This window comes from Lepidochelys olivacea (genome assembly GCF_965140295.1).
Source record: "Lepidochelys olivacea isolate rLepOli2 genome assembly, chromosome: 2".
NCBI classification, from domain to species: Eukaryota; Metazoa; Chordata; order Testudines; family Cheloniidae; genus Lepidochelys; species Lepidochelys olivacea.
Window position 1 is genome coordinate 178520627 of NC_140412.1, and position 23517 is coordinate 178544143.

At 40.4% G+C, this 23517-nt stretch overlaps 1 protein-coding gene across 5 annotated transcripts in view; it reads right to left on the reverse strand.

The window, feature by feature from the left end:
* Positions 1-23517, reverse strand: part of SUGCT (succinyl-CoA:glutarate-CoA transferase) — a 485165-nt gene that overhangs the window by 269533 nt on the left and 192115 nt on the right. For all 5 annotated transcript variants that reach the window (XM_084621188.1, XM_084621190.1, XM_084621191.1 and 2 more), the window contains 2 exons: positions 16716-16787; positions 6369-6466 (listed from right to left, as the gene is read on the reverse strand). In XM_084621188.1, coding sequence (XP_084477314.1) covers positions 6369-6466; positions 16716-16787 — 170 coding nt within the window. The remainder of the gene's footprint in view (positions 1-6368; positions 6467-16715; positions 16788-23517) is intronic.

Below are 23517 nucleotides of genomic sequence, written 5' to 3' on the forward strand. Positions count from 1 at the left end.
TTCAGCACAGAACTCCAAAAGGCTGCCTTTGCCCTCCTGAAATTCCATCACCAATTCTGATCATCCCAGATCTGCAGAAAGATGCTTTCCCACCAACTGATGATGGTCTCCTGAGCCCAGAAATGGTGCTGCACTGTGTGAAGCTGCTTTATGAACAGCTCATGAATAGAAGTTGCTTGGTTTCATCCTCTTCTTTCTCGTCCTTGTCCTCCTGCCTCTGTTGCTGCTGGAAAACTCATTGCTGCGGCCACATCATCTGCCTGGTGGTGTGGCGGGCAAAGTCCAAAACCAAAGCCATGGGGCTCCAAGAGCTCAAATAAAGCCCAAACAGCCTCTGGGTACTTGCAGTTGCCAGCACAGCAGAGCACTGTTGGGTCCATACTGGCTAACGATAATTCATAAATGGTGATAGCCCACCCAGAAAGAGAGGCAGCATGGGACAGAAGGAACAGAATCATGGGATTTTGTTTTGTTTTGAAGTGTTAGCATAATTGGGCTGAACTGCAGAATGGTCTTATAATGTGTGAATCTTTGTCACATAGGATGAGGGAGCAGCTTTATGGAAATATTCTATTGCATTCTCAAATTTGTATTTTCACACCTTGGTACCAGAGTGATTAGGAGTTTTTTAAATGGAGAGAAAGAGAGAAGACAGACACCAAATGTTTGAGAGCATTCGACTCTTTTCACTTGCAAATGACTGCAAGTATCCTAATGAACACCAGAAGTGTCGATCTCCTGAGTTACCTAGGTCAACAATTTGAACTGCTATATTTTTATTGTTTTATTTGAATGGAGTCCTGAGACTTAAACACAGACATTCAAAAAAGAGAGTTCTGCAAAATGTTAAGACACTTCCCAGGAAATTGTATTTGAAACTTTTCACCATTTCATTTGGCACAACTTCACACCCCTGGAATCTCACGCTTCCTCAAAATTTTGGAGCAATGTTTTATTTTGTTTCTTAATCTCTGAAACATGAAAACATTAAAAAAAAACACCCCACCTTCTGCTTAAAAAATTCCCTTGTGACAAGCATGCTGGATTTTCACTTGGAAAATCTCAACACTCTAAGCAAGGGGTGCAAGTTTGCTGTGCTCCATGACCAGTGCAAGACCATGCATGGTGACAAGTACTAGCAGCCTGATTCTGCAAACAACTACCACCAGCTACCTCACCCTCAAGATTCTATGGTTAAAAAAAAGCAGGGGGGAGGGGGAGAGAAGGGATGGGATGTTGCGCAGAATGGGTATGTCTTATCAGATGTGATCTTAAATGTGCTCTTCAACACACAAATGAGGCACTTCAATATGCACTTCTCTCCTAGGTGCTCCCCTCTTGTGACCAAGTGGGAATCTTTTAGCAAACCTCTCATTAATGGAGGATTATGTGCCTCTGTACTTCCTTCCTGCTCATTTCTTTTCCTCTTGCACTTTCATATGCAACATTCCACAGCTGCGGTGTCCAGGATTAAGACTGAGGTGACTAGAAGCTTAAAACTGTAGTGTTACAAAGCATGTGCTACTAGTGTACATTCCAGACCTAACTGTTCTGATTCTAAGTCTGTAATATTTTAAGTCTCCAGATGATGTGAATTTGTTTAGTGATTGCTATGGGAGCCCATATCATGATGAACTGATTTTCTTTTCACAAAGATTCTCTTTGGTTTGTTTGTTTTTTTAACACAAATGGAAGGCCTCTCTGGGTTGAAATTTTCCAGGACTCATGAACAAGACCTGTTTACTTAACTCTCCGAGTACCTACATTTCAAAAGCTTAACATATCAAACTTGGCCACTCTACAAATAACTATCCAATAACAAATAAATGCAAAGTTGCCATGGAGTGTGTATAGAAACACATGCCTACGACATCTGTTACAATCAGTGTTTCAACCCTGAATGCCAGATGACTTCACAACAACATCACATAACAAAGTACTATGGGAGGCATCTACACTCAAAGCTGTACTTGCACATAAATTACGTGGAAATTCAGCCTAAGACTACACCTACGCTATGACTTAGGGGTGCGGTTCCCCAGCCTGTGTACACATACTCACGGGAGCTCAGTGAGAGCTAGCGTGAGTATAAATAGTAGCATAGCCATTGTAGCACAGGCAACAGTGGCATAGCTTAGCGGTGAAAACCACAAACCTGCCCAACATCCCTAGCTCGTAATGTAGACAGAGCCTAAGTGATGCCTAATAGAAAAGAACATAAACTTTGGCGAGCAAGATGTAAAACCGTAACTGAGACAGCAATGAGATCATCTGATGAACTAATAAATAAGGATATAAAAATGATTAAGAAAAGACTTTCTGTAAGCAGATCACAAGTCGGAAACTTGCAGGAAAACCAATGGGTCTACTGCTTCACCTAGATGTAATGTGGGAAATAAAAGAGGATACGGGGATAGCACACAATATCGTTGCTTTCTTTGCGACCATCTTTACCACTAAGGGTGATGGGAAAATACCTGCATTTGAGTTACTCTATATTTACCAAATGTGAGAGATTGTCACAAAAAGAGGTAATCAAAAAAAAAAAAAAAAACCAAAGCAGATGAAACAACTTGAGAAATTAAATTGCAAAACATAAGGACCTTTTGGCATTCAACAAAGACCTCTGAAGGAATGAAACACCTATTAACAAAAAAGAAAGTTAATCACCACCAGCTGTTTTCCGTCCAGTAGATTGTCAACACAGATCTACCCTTCTTAGGAAGGCGCATGTGCCCTCAGTGCCAAGTCAAACACTGTAGATTCTAGAAGGCAATAATGGGGCTGCACACATGACCACTCATGGAACCAAACATTCATTATGAAGTTATATAAGAAGCCATACAGTCCCAACTCCACCTCAGCTCCTTTCCACTTAATCTGAATTCAATGGAAAAAGAGGAGATGTCAGGAAGACAGGTGGGTAGTATGAATTTATGCTAGGAATCTACTCAAAGAATAAGCATACCTTGAATGCTAGCCTTCTTTCTTCTTCAAGTATTGTGCCTATAGCATCTACATTCAAGAGCAGCTGCCAGCAACAACCCATTTAAGAAGCTGGTATGAGGATTAGCAACTAAACGAAGATGGCAGAACAGTACTCCCAAACAGAGCACCAGATCTAGCGACCAAAACAAGTTACTGATGCTGAGATTGAAGGTATGAACTGAACTTTAGGTTACTACCTTACATATCCTTGTGAAACTGTGATTCCAGCAGCTTTGGATGCACTAAAATTAAGTCCCAAGAAAGCAGTGGCTCACAAATAAGTGAGAAAAAATGAACTAGTCCATTTCAAAAACATATTAATGATAGACAGTGTGGTGACATCTTTGCTGTTTCTTTAAATCTTTACCAGGAAGCCAGGCAGAAGAGGGCTAAAGAAAGTTTTAGGTAGAAGTCCTGAAGTGAAGAAGAAAGACCGACAGACAGGTGGGCAAATTATTTTTAGGGATAATATTGTCTTCCTTATTCTAATTACATATCTTGTTCAGTGCTCATGGCTCTTTCTGTGATTCTTTACTACTGTCTCATGAAAGAATGTGCACGAACTGAAAATCTTTGCACTGGAGCTGATATGGCTGCCAGACGAACTTAAAAAAATCCTTGTGTTTTCAGATGATATGGCTGCCAGATGGACTTTGACAGTACTCCAGAATAATTCAGGATTGCTTTAGTGGTAACAAATAGTTCAAACTTAGAGAGGCTGTGGAAGTGAAAAGATGACAGTGCTCATTAGAACACAAGGAAAAATTTCTTCCACTTGGAGTCATAAGTCTCTTGCTCTGAAGGCTCCAAGTGAGATGTGTTAAACTTCCTGGGAAGAGCCCAAATGGGAACTTGACAACAAGCCATGAGCCAGTCCACTCAGAGTAGAAATATTGAATCTGTATCAAGAGCCTATAGAGCCGACATCACCCTAAATATCAGAGTATCATGACTTTCGCCTTGTGACAGGAGATGTGGCAGACCTAGGAATTCTGAGATCGAGAATCAGTGAACCAAGGGGAAACTACTAACATTGCATGAACTCTGTGCTGTATGAACTTCCTGATGACCAGTACTGGAGGGAAGTACTCTAGTCCAACAGAAGGACTACCAGAATCTGAGCCACGTCTCAAACACAATCAAAGAACCTCCATCTTCTCTTTTGTGGCAAAGAAGTCTAAGACATTTTCCCCACCTGTGAAAGACAAAATTACCATAGTTCCCTTGAGAAACTATTTATACTGAGCAGTGAATTTCTGGCTCAGATAACATGTCAAGATGTTGTTCATCCTCCTGGAAAATGGCAGAGTTGGACAGGATGATGCACTCACTGTTTGCAGAACCTGAAAACCCCCCATCAGCGTGGCTGAGAATGAGCTCCTCCCTGCCAGTTCATATAGCTACAGATGCATGGCTTAAGTATTGTCCAGGAAGATATGCATCAGCCTGTACCTCATTTAAGCAAAGAAAGCGTTACAAGATAGCTGAATTGCTCTCACCTATTTTTATATTAATACTATATTTATTAATTAATATATTATTTATTATAATTATACTTAATCCCTTCAGATTTACATCATGCCTGTATTGGGGGATGATCTAAGTGAGCCCCATCCATTATAACCATTACAATGACAGACAAAAGATAAAAGAGAATTGGAGGCATACTTGGGTAATTGTCTACCATATCAGAAATTCTTGACTGTTTCAGGGTGTGATCATCAGAGATTGCTGTGATTGATGTGTCATTCATACCCTACTGCATAGGTATCTCAACTTGAGTCTGGACAGTTAAGAATCACAAAAGGACTTGAACCAATCACTGAAGTAGGGATAAGTGTGAATATACAGACCTCTTAAGTGAGCTAAAAGTACAGCTAGGCAATTAGCAAAAATGCTTGGAGCTGCTTTGAGTCCAAAGGGGAGAACTCTGTATTGGCTGTGATCCTCACCATACAGAACCTATGGAATTTGTGCCATATCAACTTGATAGATATATAAAAAAAGATACTGTTTAAACTGAGAGCTCCAAACCAGCCTTATGGCTTTACAGCGGGGAATGCAGAATCTGAACCTTTGGCGACACATGCTTAATTTTCTTAAAGCTAGTGGGGGATGCAACCCTCATTTGTTTTTTGGGGGTGGAGCTGGAATAAAGGAATAATGGGAATAGCACACCTTCCTATGATATTGCAGAGGAACAGTAGAAGAAGGAAAGTTACTTTGTCTCTCAGTATTTTGGCAGGCGCGGGATACCTGAAAAAGGATGGGGAAGGAAGGGTCAGAAAGCTTCCACAGAACGCAAAATTAAATATTCTTTAGGATCCCATGAGTGCAAGGTAATTCCATTTCATTACAACTGAAAAAAAGCTAGTTGGTACCAAAACACACAGTAACCAGGTGAAGTGGAAAGGAGGTTCTTTAGTGCACAAGTAATCTGCTCTGTGGATAATAGATAATTATAGGGATTGATACATGCCCCAGCCTTAAAATATCAAAACATTGGTGGTGCCTTTTCTTGGATCATTGAAAGCTGAAAACTTAATGTCTCTGCTATTCACTCCAAAACGTCCTGAGAGTTGTTGAGGTTATCTGTGTGTTGGCTTAAACAGATAGGTAGCCCACATTCTTATCCAGAACAGGACACAAAGCATATAGCTGGTCCTGGAAGTCTTCCTCCTCCTATTTTTCATAATCACCATCCTTTTCATCTAAATAGAGGAGGACTCCACAGACATGAGATCTTAAACATCCAGAATGACCTTCAGGTCTTTTAGAAAAATCTGAAATAAAAGGCTGCAGGTCTTTCAGGAACTCTAAGAGAATTTTTCTTAGGAGGGTGACCCTTAGTTGTGGGTCCCACATAGACCAATGAGGTCAATGAGTGTGGTGTTCAAAAGCACAAGGTATAAGCCAAAGAGATGTCAAGAGAGGCAGAGGTTAACTTAATGCAGAAACAGTAGATTAAGATCTTCAAAGTAGATGATCCCTTGGAACTGAGAGCCCTCAGAACAAACTTCAAACTATGGGCCTGAAGGCAGCAAATTCAACACCAAGAGCCTTCTGTCCAAGAGTGACCCTTGTCCACAACCAACCAGAAGTGCAAGTGGAAAGCAATGCCTTCTTAAATGAGATCCAGGTTACTGAAGATATGCTGTGATTTTAATGTAAAGCTATTACTTAGCTGCTTGCTCACCGACTAGTCCGATACATGAAACACAACATTTTTAAGAGCAGTAAGTGTCTAAATAAATTACAAAAAGAAAATACTCCAAAAGATTAAAAGTAGTAACAAACTGGCAAATGATGAGACAATGTTTTTGTACATTACCATGTTGATTAATGCACTACAGTAATTTTTTCCAGTTTAATAAACTTACCTGGCTGATAATATTTCAATAAGCTCTTTCCTGTTCTGCACTCGGAGTTTGTTAGTTTTATATCTGGAATCTTTACTAATTTCAAGCAAATTCAGGATCTAAATGAAAACAAAAATACAGTGAATAAGAAACACGTTTAGCAGGTAAATGTAAAGACCACTTGTGCAGCCAAGCAAATTCATAGGGACATAAGGTAACTTGCTAAACACCCTCTCTGTTAGTAAACTTTTTAAAAATAAAACAGCAATGAGGAAAGAGAGAGGATACATTACCTACCCCAATGTCATCAGCAAGTTGGGAAAGACATGAGAAGAGAACTGGAATCCCAAATCCCAGTCCATCGCTCTTTCTATTAACAGTGTCTCTAGGCATTGACACGATACATTCTAGTACATTACAAAAATTGCAAGCAACTGTGGTCAGGGTGGGGAAACCAGTAGAGCAGGGATTGGCAACCTTTGGCACGCGGACCATCAGGGAAATCCGCTGACAGGCCGGGACGGTTGGTTTACCTGCAGCTTCCACAGATTCGGCCGATCACAGCTCCCACTGGCCGCGGTTTGCCGTTCCAGCCCAATGGGGGCAGCAGGAACGCTTGGCCCACGCCGCTTCCCGCAGCCCCCTTGGCCTGGAGCAGCGAACCGCGGCCAGTGGGACCTGCGATCGGCTGAACCTGCGGATGCTGCAGGTAAACAAACCGTCCCGGCCCACCAGTGGATTTCCCTGATGGGCCGTGTGCCAAAGATTGCCGATCCCTGCAGTGGAAACAGAGAAGACATATGCACATAGCACTGTAAAAAGAGTCAGTTCTGTGGGACCATGCTACACTGAGTTGTGTGTCACAGGATCACAGAGAAAGATATGCTGATTGTATTTGATAATTCTGGTAGACAGGGGAAATGCTATGTCTAAGTGGACTTTTTTCTATTTCAATGTTTTGTATTAAAACAACAGTAAAAAGCAAACATATTTTCCTCTGAGGTGTCATTTTTCTTCATTATTATTTAGTGAAGTACTAATGAAGAAAAAAGGTGGTGTCACCTCATAAAAAGGAAAAATACATCTTGTAAAAGTAACACCTAACTAACATCTTGGAAACTTAACGATAATGCACCGACAAAGTGGAATTAGACCGAAAAAGGACTTTTAAAAATGTGACAACAAAATCCTGGCAGTTTTATAGGAACATTAACAGGACAGAAGATGACCATATGGGTTATCAAGACTTACAACATCTGTATTAACCTCAGCATTCGTTTGGATAGACAATGAATAGATCGATGTTAGTTAATGGGTTGATTTGTGTTCCACAAGACAAAATCAAAACAACTCCTATATCATAATAAAGGGAAAGGGAGAATTCCTAAAAAGAAAAGGATAATATGAGTTTTCTCTGTCTTGCTTACAGAGAGAGAGAGAATGAATTCTAGTTTGCTGATCCTGGTTCCACTTGGCCATTGCAAGGTATCACCATCTAAACAAGATAAATATTTTCAAAGATGCCTCATATCTACCACCATAACAAAACTGACTCTTGGGTGGTGATGCTATCTCTAAATCTGACCTCTAACCTTTAATCTCTAATAATCTAGATTGCCAGTAACCAAACATCATTATCATTTGGTGACTGTTTAGTTGTGTGCTGTGAATCAGGTGTGGTCACAGTCCAACTCTGAGTGAATGACTGTTCATGTGAGTGATAAACACAAGTTCTAGCAGTTATCCTTGTATCTGCAATTCATCCTGTCTTTGGACATGTCTACACTTACTGGGGATCGACGCTGCTGCGATCGATGCAGCGCGGGTTGAATTAGCGGGTCTATTAACCACAGAGCGCTTTCTGGTCAACTCAAGAGGAGTAAGGTAAGTTGACGGGAGAGCGTCTCCCGTTGACACAGCACAGTGTAGACACCACAGTAATTCGACCTAAACTACATTGACTCCAGCTACCTTATTCAAGTAGGCCTTGTCTACACTACCACGGTAAGCAGACCTAAATTATGCTACTCCAGCTTCATGAATAACATAGCTTAGGTCAATTTACTGTAATGTATACACCACGCTGCATCAACAGGAGATGCTCTCCCTTCGACTTACCTTACTCTTCTCGTACCAGTGGAGTACCGGAGTCAACCAGAAAGCGCTCTGTGGTCGATTAAGCAAGTCTTCCCTAGACCCACTAAACTGACTCCTGCTGCATCGATCGCAGCAGCATTGATCCCCAGTAAGCGTAGACATGGCCATAGCTGGAGGAGCGTAACTTAAGCCGACTTACCCCAGTAGTGTAGACAAGGCTTTTGTGTGTCATCCTGCCATTGTTATTTTGTTTATTTCACTATGATCATTTTAAAGTTAGACTGTTTCCCTCACTCCCTAACTTCTCAAGCACACTTGCACTAGAACTGCCCTTCAAAATGCTTAAGAATGAACGTTTGGAGATTATACATTTGGGCTATTCTTTTCCAAAATGTGTGAATTTTTCTTTTGTTATATACATTGGCCCATTCTTGAAATGTGTTTTTGTTTTAGAATTCACATTTAGATCCAAGTAGCCCCACGTAAGAACACATTTTTTAAAAATTGTTGATCAATATGAAACATGTTGCTTCTGTGCTTGTGTGTAAAAAATAGAGAAGTTTCACAGAAAGTCTTCAGCAATTAATCAAATATCAAAAGATCTAGCTCAACAAATAATTTGTGGGTTTTCTCCTCCTTCTTCTTCTTTAAGATTACTTGTCCAAAAGCATATGGTTCAGGGAGAAAGTCTGTAATCATTTACCACTCTGGGCTGGCTGCTACATCTCTGTAGTGAATGTCTTCACAGGCAACAGCTTCCGTATGTTCCATATTTTTAGCACTGACCCTTCATAATAAGGCTCTTTGATACCCGTTCAAATATTTGAATTAATGTTCTCTGTATTTACTGAAGGTCCTTCTTGCAGCTTAAGTATTTTGAGCCTTCTGGCAATTAAAGTACTCTTAATTTATCACCTCTTCCCTTTCCCTACGGTTTTTAGTTCCACAAGTAACCTTCATCTTAAAGTGGGACAAACCTTTAAGAGTTTTAACAACATTACATCTGGTTCAAAACTAGGCATTCCTACTGAGCTTCTGGGCATCTTAACCGCTTCAGTCTGTCTCTATAATTATTCTTTAAGAGTAGCAATGTTAGTCTTTCTAAATAAGGATATGAAAACGATTTAGATGAAAAAGCAATGAGAACTGTTGCTCAAAACTTGAACCAACATTTCTTTCCCCTTCTGTTCAGAAAACTTTAATTTTTGAACATCTGTGGCAGTACAGTACTGTGGATATTTTGAAATGTCTTGCATAAATCTATTCTAATAGTATTTATATTTTTAGGGTGGGATATAAAACCAAGATCTGGAGCATATGTTACAATTGAAGTTCTCATGGCACTTTTCATAGAAGTAAGCCTGGTTTTATGGCTCAGTTGCAACAAGGTAATTTACATGACGTTTATCTAAATTCCCCTTACTGTTTAAGCTGGTTGAAGTCCTCTTTTTTAATTTTAATCTTCCTGCCTTAAACTGTTGTGTAGCTTTGCTGTGCACCATTAAACACCTGTCACGTATCAACTAGAAGTGGGTGGATTGATCCCTCTATTGCCCTTACCTATTTTATTATTAGATTTAAGTTGTTAGATTTAAGTAATATAGTATAACCGTGATTATTCAAAGGTCTCAGCAGACTCCAAAACCTTTGAGTAACTGGGATCTTGACTAATTATGGGACCTGCTTAGGTTTGAAGTCTGCAGGCTAGAAGCCTATGTTCAGGGTCTCCAGCGCCTCCTGACTCTGAACACAGATTTCAATGCCTCCTGAACCAGCTCCCCTATTAGAGAAAGCCATGACAACTTACTCAAGGATGGCCAGCAACACAGCACTTCAATGTATAATTCTTTAAAGACTGACATTTCATAAAGACAAAGTTCCCCCACTCTCTCGAGATGCAGAGAGGCACCCTCAAATGCAGCTCCCTTTTCTTGGACAATTAGACTGAGAGAAGTGGTACTGCTGTTGGTCACTAGAGCTGGACAACATTTTTCAGACAAATTATTCATCGAAAAATAAAGTTTAAGATCAACCAAAGTTATTAGTGAATTCTGGTTGAAATTGGTAAACAGTTTCAGATGAAAAAATGATTTTTTTTAACGGCAAAACATTTCATTTCAACACCTTTGAAATGACGCATATTGACTCATTTATTTTTTAAAAAGTAAAATGCTGGTTAAGCATAGCCAAACACAAAAAATGACTACTGAAAATGAACCATTTCAGGTTGACCCAAATCAAAAAAATTGGAGGGCGGGGGGGGCGGGGTGTGGTGGTGGAGATTTTTCAGTTCAGCTACCAAACTGAAAAATCAATTATTCACTCAGCTCTGTTGGTCACCCTAAACTCTGAAGAGCTGGCTTATTCAGTCATCCATCTTCCCCATGGGGCTTATACATTTTACAGTGATGAAGAGATTACAAAATCATAGAAACTTGTGTGCTGAAAACCTGTTGAGCTGGCCAACCCTGGGGAAGTTGGCCAGCTGTCTGCGACCAGGAGAACAAACCCAAGCAAGAGGAAGCAGGAACCTGGGCCAGGTTCAGCTACAGTTACATGGAATTCAAGGGAAATAAGACCCAGTTTTTAAGTATAAGGGGTTTTGGCTAAGTGAATTTCAGATAATTGTGACTGCTTTGCACTTCGAGATACTTAGATATGAGGCACTATAGAAGTGCAAATTATTAGTCCAATATAGTCAAAGCAGGAAAATAATGGAAGTCTTGTGATGAAGCCCGATCTAATGAGATTGCCAGCCCAAAAAGGTCTTCATAAGTCTTAGGATAAACATCCAAGCTTTTGGATTCACATTGAATCAATCAATTCAAATTGAACGTGTAGATGTTCACAAAGCACTAATTTAAAATTGACTAAATTGGTAATAAACTTTATGTTTGTGTGCTCCTTTATAGTAGGAATGTGGCAACTTTGTAAGCCTAATTTCTAACCCATTTAAACATCATAGGTTCAGAAGTTTGACTCCAACCCAGATGTTACTAGTTTTGCATTCTGCTTATAAAAGACTCAAAAAGGGCAATGAACAAGCAATGACAAAAACAGACTAAAAGAGGAGCCAAGAGAGTGAGCAAAGTGACAAACAAAAAGGAGACTGTAAATAAGCGGGAAGGAACACTAGCCAAAATAGGGAAAACCTTGCTAAAGGATACTTAGATAAATTAGATGTATTCAAGTCAGCTGGGCCTGAATGAAATTCACCCTAGGGCACTTGAGGGCAAAACAATCTCAGAACCATTAGTGATTATTTCCAAGAACTCATGGAGGATGGGTGAGATTCCAGAAGACTGAAGAAGGGCAAACATAATACCTATCTTTTAAAAGGAAACAAAGAGAACCCGGGGAATCTATCTATGAATTATAATCCACTCAGCCTAAATGCAATACCTGGAAAGATAATGGAACATATTATCAAACAATCAATCTGTAAGCATTTAGAGCAGTTGTGGGCAACCTGCAGCCCATCAGGGTAAGCTGATTGCAGGCCGCAAGACATTTGAGGACATTGACTGCACGCACGCACGGCCCCCCCGCAGCTCCCAGTGGCTGCGGTTCACCATTCCTGGGGGATCAACATCTGCAAAATGTCTTGTGGCCTGCAATCAGCTTGCCCTGATGGGCTGCATGCGGCCCGCAGGCTGCAGGTTGCCCACCACTGACTTAGAGGATAACAGGGTGATAAGTAATAGCCAACTTGGATTTGTCAAGAACAAATCATGCCAAACCAAGCTAATTTCTTTCTTTGACAGGGTTACTGTCCCAGTAGAACAGCAGATGTGATATACATTGATTTTAGTAAGGCTTTCGATATAGTCCCATGTGATTTTCTCACAAACAAACGAAGAAAATGTGGAATCCCCGCTACTGGAGGATTTTAAGAATAGGATAGACAAACAACTGTCATCAATGGTCTAGGTATACTTCGTCCTGCCTCAATATGGGGAATGGACTAGATGACTTCTGGAGGTCCCATCTAGCCCTACAATTCTATTATTCTAAAGGAGCAGAGGGGAGAAAAGAGAAAAATGATAATGAAAAACCAAACAGTCTCTATATCACATATAATCCACCATTTGTGCCAGCTAGATTTTAGTCATGTTCTTCTGTCTTTAACACTGTGCCATGGCACAAACTACTCTCTAGATAGAATAACTTTGCTTTCTTTTCTTTTTTTTCAAATTTATTCATTGGGGGTGGGAGGAACTGTGTTTAAAGACAGGTAATAAAAGGTTTGAGATCTCAAAAGTTAATCTAAGATTCTCCTGGGAACTTTCAATAGAAACAGGAGGTAGAAAATGGATGTATTTTTCTTAGGCCCAGATTCAGTGAGGTATATGAGCACATGCATAATGCATCCGATGAAGTGAGCTGTACCTCACAAAAGCTTATGCTCAAATAAATTGGTTAGTCTCTAAGGTGCCACAAGTACTCCTTTTCTTTTTGCGAATAAAGACTAACACGGCTGTTACTCTGAAACCTGTCATTATGCAAGGCACTGCATTTAGCCGTATGGAGTGGAAATCTATCAAATGCATGAAAAAACTTGTACAGATACAGACAGATATCATCTTCCTTTCCAAATGCATACAGATGGACATCGTACCAAAAGGACTGAAGGTAAAAAATCCATTACAATCTACATTCCCTACAGACTATGCTGACAGCTTGTGCCACACGCTCTCAGAGAAACTGTGGAACCACCTGATCAACATCCTCTACAGCAAACAGGGAAAGATAAAGAATGAGCTCTCAAAAATGGATACTCTCATAAAAAAACAACCTTCCACACAAACTTCCTCGTGGCTGGACTTTACTAAAACTAAACAAGCCATTTACAACAAACACTTTGCTTCTCTACAAAAGAAAAAGGACACTAAACTTTCTAAACTACTACATGCCACAAGGGGCTACAGCAATGGGTCCCTCAACCCACCCAGCAATATTGTCATCCTATCCAACTATACTCTTAGCCCAGCAGAAGCAGCTGTCCTATCTCGGGGCCTCTCCTTCTGTCCCTCCACCCCCATGAACATGATACAGTTCTGTGGTGACCTAGAATCCTATTTTCCACATCTCCGACTCAAGGAATATTTCCAACATACCTCTGAACAACATACTCATCCACAGAGACCTTCCTACCAACACCACAAAAAGAAAGATTCTAGGTGGACTCCTCCTGAAGGTCGAAACAGCAGACTGGACTTCTACATAGAGTGCTTCTGCCAACGTGCACGGGCTGAAATTGTGGAAAAGCAGCATCACTTGCCCCATAACCTCAGCCATGCAGAACACAATGCCATCCACAGCCTCAGAAACAACTCTGAAGTCATAATCAAAAAGGCTGACAAAGGAGGTGCTGTTGTCATCATGAATAGGTCGGAATATGAACAAGAGGCTGCTCGGCAGCTCTCCAACACCACTTTCTACAAGCCATTACCCTCTGATCCCACTGAGAGTTACCAAAAGAAACTACAGCATTTGCTCAAGAAACTCCCTGAAAAAGCACAAGATCAAATCCGCACAGACACACCCCTGGAACCCCGACCTGGGATATTCTATCTACTATCCAAGATCCATAAACCTGGAAATCCTGGGCGCCCTATCATCTCAGGCATTGGCACCCTGACAGCAGGATTGCCTGGTTATGTAGACTCCCTCCTCAGGCCCTATGCTACCAGCACTCCCAGCTACCTTCGAGACACCACGGACTTCCTGAGGAAACTACAATCCATCGGTGATCTTTCTGATAACACCATCCTGGCCACTATGGATGTAGAAGCCCTCTACACCAACATTCCACACAAAGATGGACTACAAGCCGTCAAGAACACTATCCCCGATAATGTCACGGCTAACCTGGTGGCTGAACTTTGTGACTTTGTCCTTGCCCATAACTATTTTACATTTGGGGACAATGTGTACCTTCAAATCAGCGGCACTGCTATGGGTACCCGCATGGCCCCACAGTATGCCAACATTTTTATGGCTGACTTAGAACAACGCTTCCTCAGCTCTCGTCCCCTAACGCCCCTACTCTACTTGCGCTATATTGATGACATCTTCATCATCTGGATCCATGGAAAAGAAGCCCTTGAGGAATTCCACCATGATTTCAACAATTTCCATCCCACCATCAACCTCAGCCTGGTCCAGTCCACACAAGAGATCCACTTCCTGGACACTACAGTGTTAATAAGCGATGTTAACATAAACACCACCCTATACTGGAAACCTACTGACCGCTATTCCTATTCCTCCAGCTTTCACCCTGACCACACCACATGATCCATTGTCTACAGCCAAGCTCTGCGATACAACCGCATTTGCTCCAACCCCTCAGACAGAGACAAACACCTACAAGATCTCTAGCAAGCATTCTTACAACTACAATACCCACCTGCGGAAGTGAAGAAACAGATTGATAGAGCCAGAAGAGTTCCCAGAAGTCACCTACTACAGGACAGGCCTAACAAAGAAAATAACAGAACGCCACTAGCCGTCACCTTCAGCCCCCAACTAAAACCCCTCCAACGCATTATTAAGGATCTACAACCTATCCTGAAGGATGACCCAACACTCTCACAAATCTTGGGAGACAGGCCAGTCCTTGCCTACTGACAGCCCCCCAACCTGAAGCAAATACTTACCAGCAACCACATACCACACAACAGAACCACTAACCCAGGAACCTATCCTTGCAACAAAGCCCGTTGCCAACTGTGCCCACATATCTATTCAGGGGACACCATCACAGGGCCTAATAACATCAGCCACACTATCAGAGGCTCGTTCACCTGCACATCCACCAATGTGATATATGCCATCATGTGCCAGCAATGACCCTCTGCCATGTACATTGGTCAAACTGGACAGCCTCTACGTAAAAGAATAAACGGACACAAATCAGATGTCAAGAATTATAACATTCATAAACCAGTCGGAGAACACTTCAATCTCTCTGGTAACGCAATTACAGACATGAAAGTTGCGATATTACAACAAAAAAACTTCAAATCCAGACTCCAGCGAGAGACTGCTGAACTGGAATTCATTTGCAAATTGGATACAATTAACTTAGGCTTGAATAGAGACTGGGAGTGGCTAAGTCATTATGCAAGGTAACCTATTTCCCCTTGTTTTTTCCTACCCCCCCCCACGCCTCAGACGTTCTTGTTAAACCCTGGATTTGTGCTGGAAATGGCCCACTTTGATTATCATACACATTGTAAGGAGAGTGGTCACTTTAGATAAGCTATTACCAGCAGGAGAGTGGGGTGGGGGGAGGTATTTTTTCATGCTTTGTGTGTATAAAAAGATCTTCTACACTTTCCACAGTATGCATCTGATGAAGTGAGCTGTAGCTCACGAAAGCTTATGCTCAAATAAATTGGTTAGTCTCTAAGGTGCCACAAGTACTCCTTTTCTTTTTGCGAATACAGACTAACACGGCTGTTACTCTGAAACATGCATAACTTTAAACACATGAGTAATCCCATTGAAGTCACATGCTTAAAGTTAGTTACAGAAATGCTGAACTGCCTTGCTGAACTGGGCCCACAGTCCTATAAAGGGTGACGATGCCCCTTTTTCAATATTTGTTGGCTTTCACACAAACTAAACTGTGTTCCAAAGGAATCTGCACTATACTATCAGTGGAATGTCTCAAGATTCCCCCATCTCTAGCTGAAAATCCCACCTGTAGCATGCTCATGGCTGTATTGAGCATGGATTGAATGACACAACTCGTCTGGTCTTTGTTGTTTACAGGGGCCCAAGTGTGTGACTCAGGGTGTGTCTACACTGGCACTTTACAGCACTGCAACTTTCTCGCTCAGGGGTGTGAAAAAACCAGCACTGGGAGTCACACTCCCAGTGCTGGTAGCTATTCTCCTCATGGAGGTGGTCTCCCAGCGCTATGCCGCAACTACCCAAGTCACGTTAAAGCGCTGCTGCTAGTGAAGACATGCCCTTATATGATGCTCACTACTCACAAGGCTAGGAGTATTTCTGATTAATTTAGACCCCTCCAAACCTTATGGCTTGGTTTTCAAATGCATGCAGCACCCACAACTCCCACGGACATCACCTGGAGCTATTGGGTCCTGAGCATCCCTGAAAATCATGCTATTAATCCACTGTAACCATGTTCAGAACATGCAACATTAAAAAATAGTTATTCCTATTTGCTTTTCTTTACAGAGCTGAAAGACTAACGTCGTGCAAATACCACACATTGTCAATCTTAAACATCATTACCTTGCACACGGTGACAAATTGCTGATCATTCCCAGCTCCCACCACCAGGTAGCCATCCTTAGTTTTGAAAGCCTACAAAAACAAACAGAGATGTCAAATGATGACTAAAATATACTGCATGAGACTATCTTTCAAGTTCTGACCCTGTAATGAATTTCCAAAGGTCTTTCTCAAGTGAACCATTATGTTCAGATTCAATTTATGGTTTTATAAAAGCAGTTCAAAGTGATCCATGGAGAAAAAAAATCAGTAATTTAAAGAAGGTCCTTTGATTTTTTCCCCGTTCTGGCAGGTCTTCTTTTAAAGGCTGACAATGCAAACAGATTTATTTTACCTGCTACTCCTCTCCTTCGTACAAAGATATGTAACTTGGCTATAAACCGTTTGAGTTACATCTATGATTTGTGAAAGTATGTGGAAAACCCTTTTTCACAATGGATATGACCTCTATGCAGAGGACTAGCACAAACTTGGGGCTTAAATGGTACATAGGCCTTCTGCTGGTTTAATGCACAGGGGCAAATTTCAGTATATGTTCTTAGGGAGCAATTTTCATATGCAACATTAAGGTCTGGTTTACACAGTTTTTATACCAGTATAAACTATTTTAGTTGGAGGGGTGATTTTTTTTAAACCAAATTAGTTAAATCAGTACAACCCTTAGTGCAGATCGAGTTATACAGGTGCCTTATCCTGGTATAGCTTATTCCCCTCCACACAGAGGAACCAGTTATAGTAGCATAAGGCTCTTTTATATCACTGTAACTGCATCCACTCTCCAGACTGTGTAGCACTTTAACTATAACAGTATAATTAAAGTGTTATAATTTTTGTGTGTAGACAAAGCCTAACCTGCTGACACACAAGTGACGGTAAGCTACATTTAGAACAACACTTGCTTAATGTCTCTATAAAATGCACTTCCTAGCAGAAAGAATTATACAGTTCAAAGCGAAAAGTATGAAAGCAATTTTCCAGTTGGATAATTAGCCACTTGACTGTAAGATTCTCACTTAGAAAATGAGGGCCAAATCCTATAGGCTTACTTGTTCGCAAGCATTCAAAACCCCTGTTGATTTGGCCCAAAACTAATAAAAATATACAGGCATGCAGAATATATATAACTGTTTTTACTGCATTTTCAGACTGAGACAGAGACAAGGAACACAGAGAAACTTTGGGAAGAAGAACATAGAAAATAATTATGCAAGGCTAAAGGGTTCCTTAACATTTATTATGTAAACATTTGTTTATGCCGATTTTAGTCTAAAAGAAACACTACAGCAGTTATCGAAGACTAACCTAGCAATATTTAACCACTTTTTTGCATACAAAAAAGTATAAATAATTAAGATTCTGACTTTTCTAGCAGTAATTGTGTCCAATACTACTGTCACTATAAAAAAAATTCTCTTCAGGAGACAGGATGAGTCTATTTCAGTCATGTCTTGGTCCAAATAGCAATATTTCTTCATTGATGCTATATACTCAAAAATTGGCCACATACACATTACACAAGTTAATGTTTAATTTCTGTGTGCTCTTTTGTGTGTATAGAACCCAGTCATTTTTATTTATATCATCACACACTATTTCTCTATTAATGCAAATTACAAATTCTTCTACGAACCTTCGTGCTTTGCAATTTCTAATCCTGAGGTCTCCACTGGTGCCACCATTATTACATACAGAATATGTACATACACATGGAAAGAACTTTTCTCATTAAAAAGGTACATATTGCATGAAAGGTGACACAACTGCTAGAAATACATATTCCAAAATATTCTCAAAATCAGCATTATGGCTTAAAACAAAGAATTTAGTACTAATTAGCAATTACCTCTGAGGCACATGCAATCTCTGTAAGAACTGCAGTCACATGACAAGCCACACAGCAGTATTAAACATGCATTCATACCCGTAAGCTGCCAAAATGGCGGAAGTCACTCAAAATGTAAGGGGTCTGGTCATTAGCATTTATGCTTCAGTGGCTTTGTGGTATGTGTGGGAAAACTGATCATTCTTAATTGCATTGTATATTTAAAAAGCAAAAACAACAGTCATGTCATCCTTACTCAACAAAAATAGTATCATCATAAATGCAGCAGTGTCTTTTTGCATGAAGCTTACTCAACTTCCTTCAGCAGCTATTTCTGAGCGTCCCATTACAAAATAGCTGATTATTTGCCAGTCATTGTTGCTGATAAAGCAGAAACTTTCAAATGTTATTAGCACAGCATTGATGCCAACATTTAAGAATGATAACAATGGTTTTATTCATCGCTCATAAATGTACACACACCGCAGGTTACCGCAGGTTACCGCCTGGTCACAGAAAGCTTTACTATCGTATTATACAAAGGAGATTCAGGGCGAAGTGCAAATAGACTTTAATGAGATTTTGTTTTGATAAACTGCTGTCCATCACATCGAATCATTTCAAATTAGTGCAATAAAAGGCATTTCATACAAGGCACACAAGGCAAAAGTCTTTTTTCCTCCCCTATTTTTGGAAGAGTGAAGGCTTCTGGTAGGATACCTGACAGCATGACACGAATTACATGCAAACTGCTATTCTAAGTGTCCTGAACTCTGGGGCATATAGTAGGTAAAGACAAAAAGCACAAAATTACTAAAATATAGACAAGAAAATTATTTCACAGCTTATTCATGGAAGCAATAGAGATGGAAGATGGGACATCCAAATGCATGGTTTCTCTGCACTGTCTGAGAGGCTTCTATGCAAACAATCTATCAGGAAGGAGATTGTATGTTCAGTGAAATAGTTACAGAGCACATTTCATCAACACACGTAAGTTAAAGGCCAAATCCTAAAAGTAATGTGCATGTATCCACAACTCCCATTGACTTAAATTACAGGTACTCATGCAAGCACTCAGCACCTTTCAGAATCTGACCCTAAAAGGTGGTTTATGCTAGAAATATTTACTATACCAAAAAATAAAATAAAATAAATAACCACATATAAACATGTAACACACTTTGTATCCATACACAAGATGTTTCAAATGGTTTACAAGCATGCTCCAAATGGCTACATAGACTATATGTTCAGGATTCAATACCAGTTCAGTCTGAACCATTTCTGACTGAATCATTGTAGTGACGGTGTGGGTGCAGACTTGCTGACGAGTTCTAGTCAGAACTAACCAGTCCTTCCACTACTGTCTTCCAGTGGCCTTTCAAAATGTATCAGTTACTTGTGAGGAATTTAACCAGAGAACATGTCTATCTATGGTATCTAAGTCTACTGTGTTTCTTGGCCCCTTCATACATTTCAACAAAATGATGTACAGCAACAGTCATAGATAAGGAAAATATCTTTACAAATGTTTCTTATCTGGTGTTGGTTTCTACAAACAAATCTGTTGGGCTTAAGGAACCAAAAGATATTAACTACTACTAGAGAGGGACAAGATGGTTGAATTAAAAGAAAAACGAAAGTATTCAATCAATACTTTAACTGCACCCAAAATACAGAGGTCAAAGTGGTTAGTTAGCTGTTGTGGTGGTGTTGGTGGTGCTGATTGTTTTCCTTCCTGTGAGCTCTGTAGTTCCTGCACACACACACACACACAAAAGTTTTGTTTGGATGGAGAAGTAGGGGTGTATTGTGAGAATGGGTGTGCCTTCATTGCTATTTCTAAGGCATTTCAAGACAATTTCTAGACCAAAACAGTTAGGGTAAGTTTAGATAAACATTTAATTTTTGCATGCTGTCCTGAACCAAACCACCAAAACTCTTGGGTGATTGACCATTATTAACTGTTACTTGTTTGTACCTTTCACTTTTTAAGACAGAGATACCTACATGATTGTACTGGGATTTTTTTTAACATTTTTATGAAATTATTAGTTACTATTACTAAATATAAAGTTCTTACAACGGAAAGCACTTAACTACATGCTTCAATCTGTCCCTATTCAGGACAATACTTAAGTACATATTTAAGTCCCATTGACTATAAATGACTGATGTAGATACAGTCACAGATGTAGGGGCATCTTAGTCCACTGATGGCCCTAAAAATCAGGAACAAAGCCTTAAAGTGACACTGAAAGCAGATTAGGAGACAGATGAAGGAAAGGAGGATGAGGAAGACATACGTTACTGCAGCCTATCCTGTTGCACCAGCTGGGTTCATAGCAGTGCTTCCACAGACAACACTGAGTACGGTAAATCAGGATAATCCAGTTTAGAGATGAGAAACACGTGCACCACTGTGGTCAAATCTTCATCAGAGATAGAAGGGGCAAGGTTCCTAGCAAGATGAAAGCGGAAGAAAGGTATTTTACAACCAATGCTATCTGGTTGTTTAGGGTTAGTAAGTCCAAACAAGACCATAAGGCTTCGCACTAAATAGACAAACAGGGAAAGACCCCCTCGATGGAAGGAGTGGACAGTATCCCAAATCCCAAACAGATCCTCAAAGGGTCTTCCCCTTCTGACCTACACTACTTGCCCAGGATAAATCTGAGCCAGCCAGTATTAATTATTTATTATTTGTATTACAGTTTGTATTGGGTATTACAGGCCCAAATTGAAATCCTGGCTTCATCGTGCTAGGTACTGTCTACATACATAGTAAGAGACAGTCCCTGCCTTAAACTATGGCTCCATTAAAGAGCTTGTAGCTGCGCCGCTGTAAGCTTTTGAGGGTAGCTGCTCTATGCTGACGGGAGAGAGCTCTCCCGTTGACTTAAATAATCCACCCCCAACGAGCTGTGGCAGCTATTTCAGCAGGAGAAACTCTCCCGCTGACATAGCTCTCCCCACACCGGCGCTTAGGTCAATGTAACTTATGTCACTTGGGGAGCTGGCTTATTCACACCCTAAGAGACATAAATTATACTGGCATAAGTGGTCGTGCAGACATAGCCTCAGTAAGAGGCAGTTGCTGTGTGCACGAATGCAGCATTTGACTGGTGTAAGTGCGTGTGCTCACAAATTTTGCAATTTTGGAGGCTCCTTTGAGAATCTGGTTTCTAGTGATTTGGATCATGGAAAAATTACCATTTTGCCTTTAATTTATCGCAGAAGCTGTCTCCAACTGCAGTTTTAAGTTCCCATTGCAGTATTTCAGCCAAAGAAGCGTAGGTCATTTACGGACTAGTACTCTCCAGTCATAGTGCCATGTAAAGGCTGCAATTAACAAGAAGATGATGTATTCAGAAGTTGGCTGATCTATGCGGGAGCATTTTTCAGCTGCCAGCCGAAAGGCTCTACAGTGTGTGTTCTTTTTCCTCTCTCCCCCCATCCAACTTCATTTCCAAAAGTTATTACAGAGCAGAAGTTTCTCAGTCTCACTTCAGACAATAACTGATCCAGAACTACGGTAGCCCTTCAAAATGGGGTAAACCTGCCACATCTTTTCCACACCTCTACACATTTCTTTGAATGAAAGTTTCAACTATACTTCAGCATCAAGGAGCTCCCTTCTTTCTCTTTTATGGAAAGGGCACCATTCTTGCTGCTAAGTGATACCTAATTACACTGTAACAAATGGGAATGAGACCAAGAAATCTGGTTAATGGTAGTTCTGAGCAGTATGTATAAATTATATGGACCACACAGTTTGAAACCATTTGCCTACATTGTGCTCTCTTCTAGTAAAAGCAAACAGCCAAAATAAAAAATGTAAATTTCACAGACTTGAGCAATGTATGCTGAATGCCCTCACTTAGCAGACTAAAACAGGGCATTCAGCATATAAACAAAGAACTTACCTTTTTCCTCTTTAGATTTCTTAAAATGCACCACTTGGTTCCCACTCCACTGCCATATCCCAGCACAAACTATTGTGTCAGATCACAGCTACCAGGATAGTTTCCTGGATTAAGCATAGCACTGAGAATAAGGAGGCCTTACTCGCTGAGAATCAGATCCAGTTGCTGTGTAGCCACTGGCAAGCCACTCAGGCCCACCTTTTTGTAAGAGTGCACCAATTTTATGGGCCTCAATCTTTGGGCGTCCAGCTTGATACACCTGTTTATCCAGAGTTAGTAACTACCACAATTCCAAGTGAAGTCCATGGGAACTGCAGGTGCTCAGAACCTGTGAAAATCAAGTCCTACATTTTTGCCTAAAGTATATTCTGCACAAACATCATCTTGTAAAATTAAAATCCTTGTAAATACTAGGTTTGGTTCGCCCTTTGCCCCAAGCTTCCCACCACCCTGCACCACTGTCACATTTGTCTCTATTTTTAGACATGCACAATTTAGAGAAAGAAACTTAAAATCAATCTATCCCTTTTTTGTAATGTAAACATCAGTAAAGTTTTAACAGTAGTAAAGATTACATGTGACATAACAGTTGGTGTACACAAGTGTCAATGTTTTATCCTATGAGGGTATGACTATAGATACTACAAAACTACTACACTCAGGTGGATGGATCACTTGTATTCAGAATGAAAGCACATTTACTAAGAACAAGAAGAAAAAAAGAGAGAGGAACCACTGATTTCAAGCTCTCAATCAAGTTGTCCAACCAAAGCCTCTTTTAATGTTCCTTTCTGTTTCTATCTCCAAAATGCACATGCAGTACTGCCAGCCCCAAACATTCAAAAATCATGAGTCAAGTCCACAAAAATATTCAGGAACTGGCTTACAAATTAAGAGATTTTATAAAACAAATACATTTGGGGTTCTTTTTACTTGACTTCTTGGGTTCTGAGTGTTTAGGATTTACCGGGTTCACATTTTGAAGCATGTCTCCACAACTATGAGTGTTATTTGTTTATTTAACTAAAGCTGAGATTCTCTGCTCCAGGAG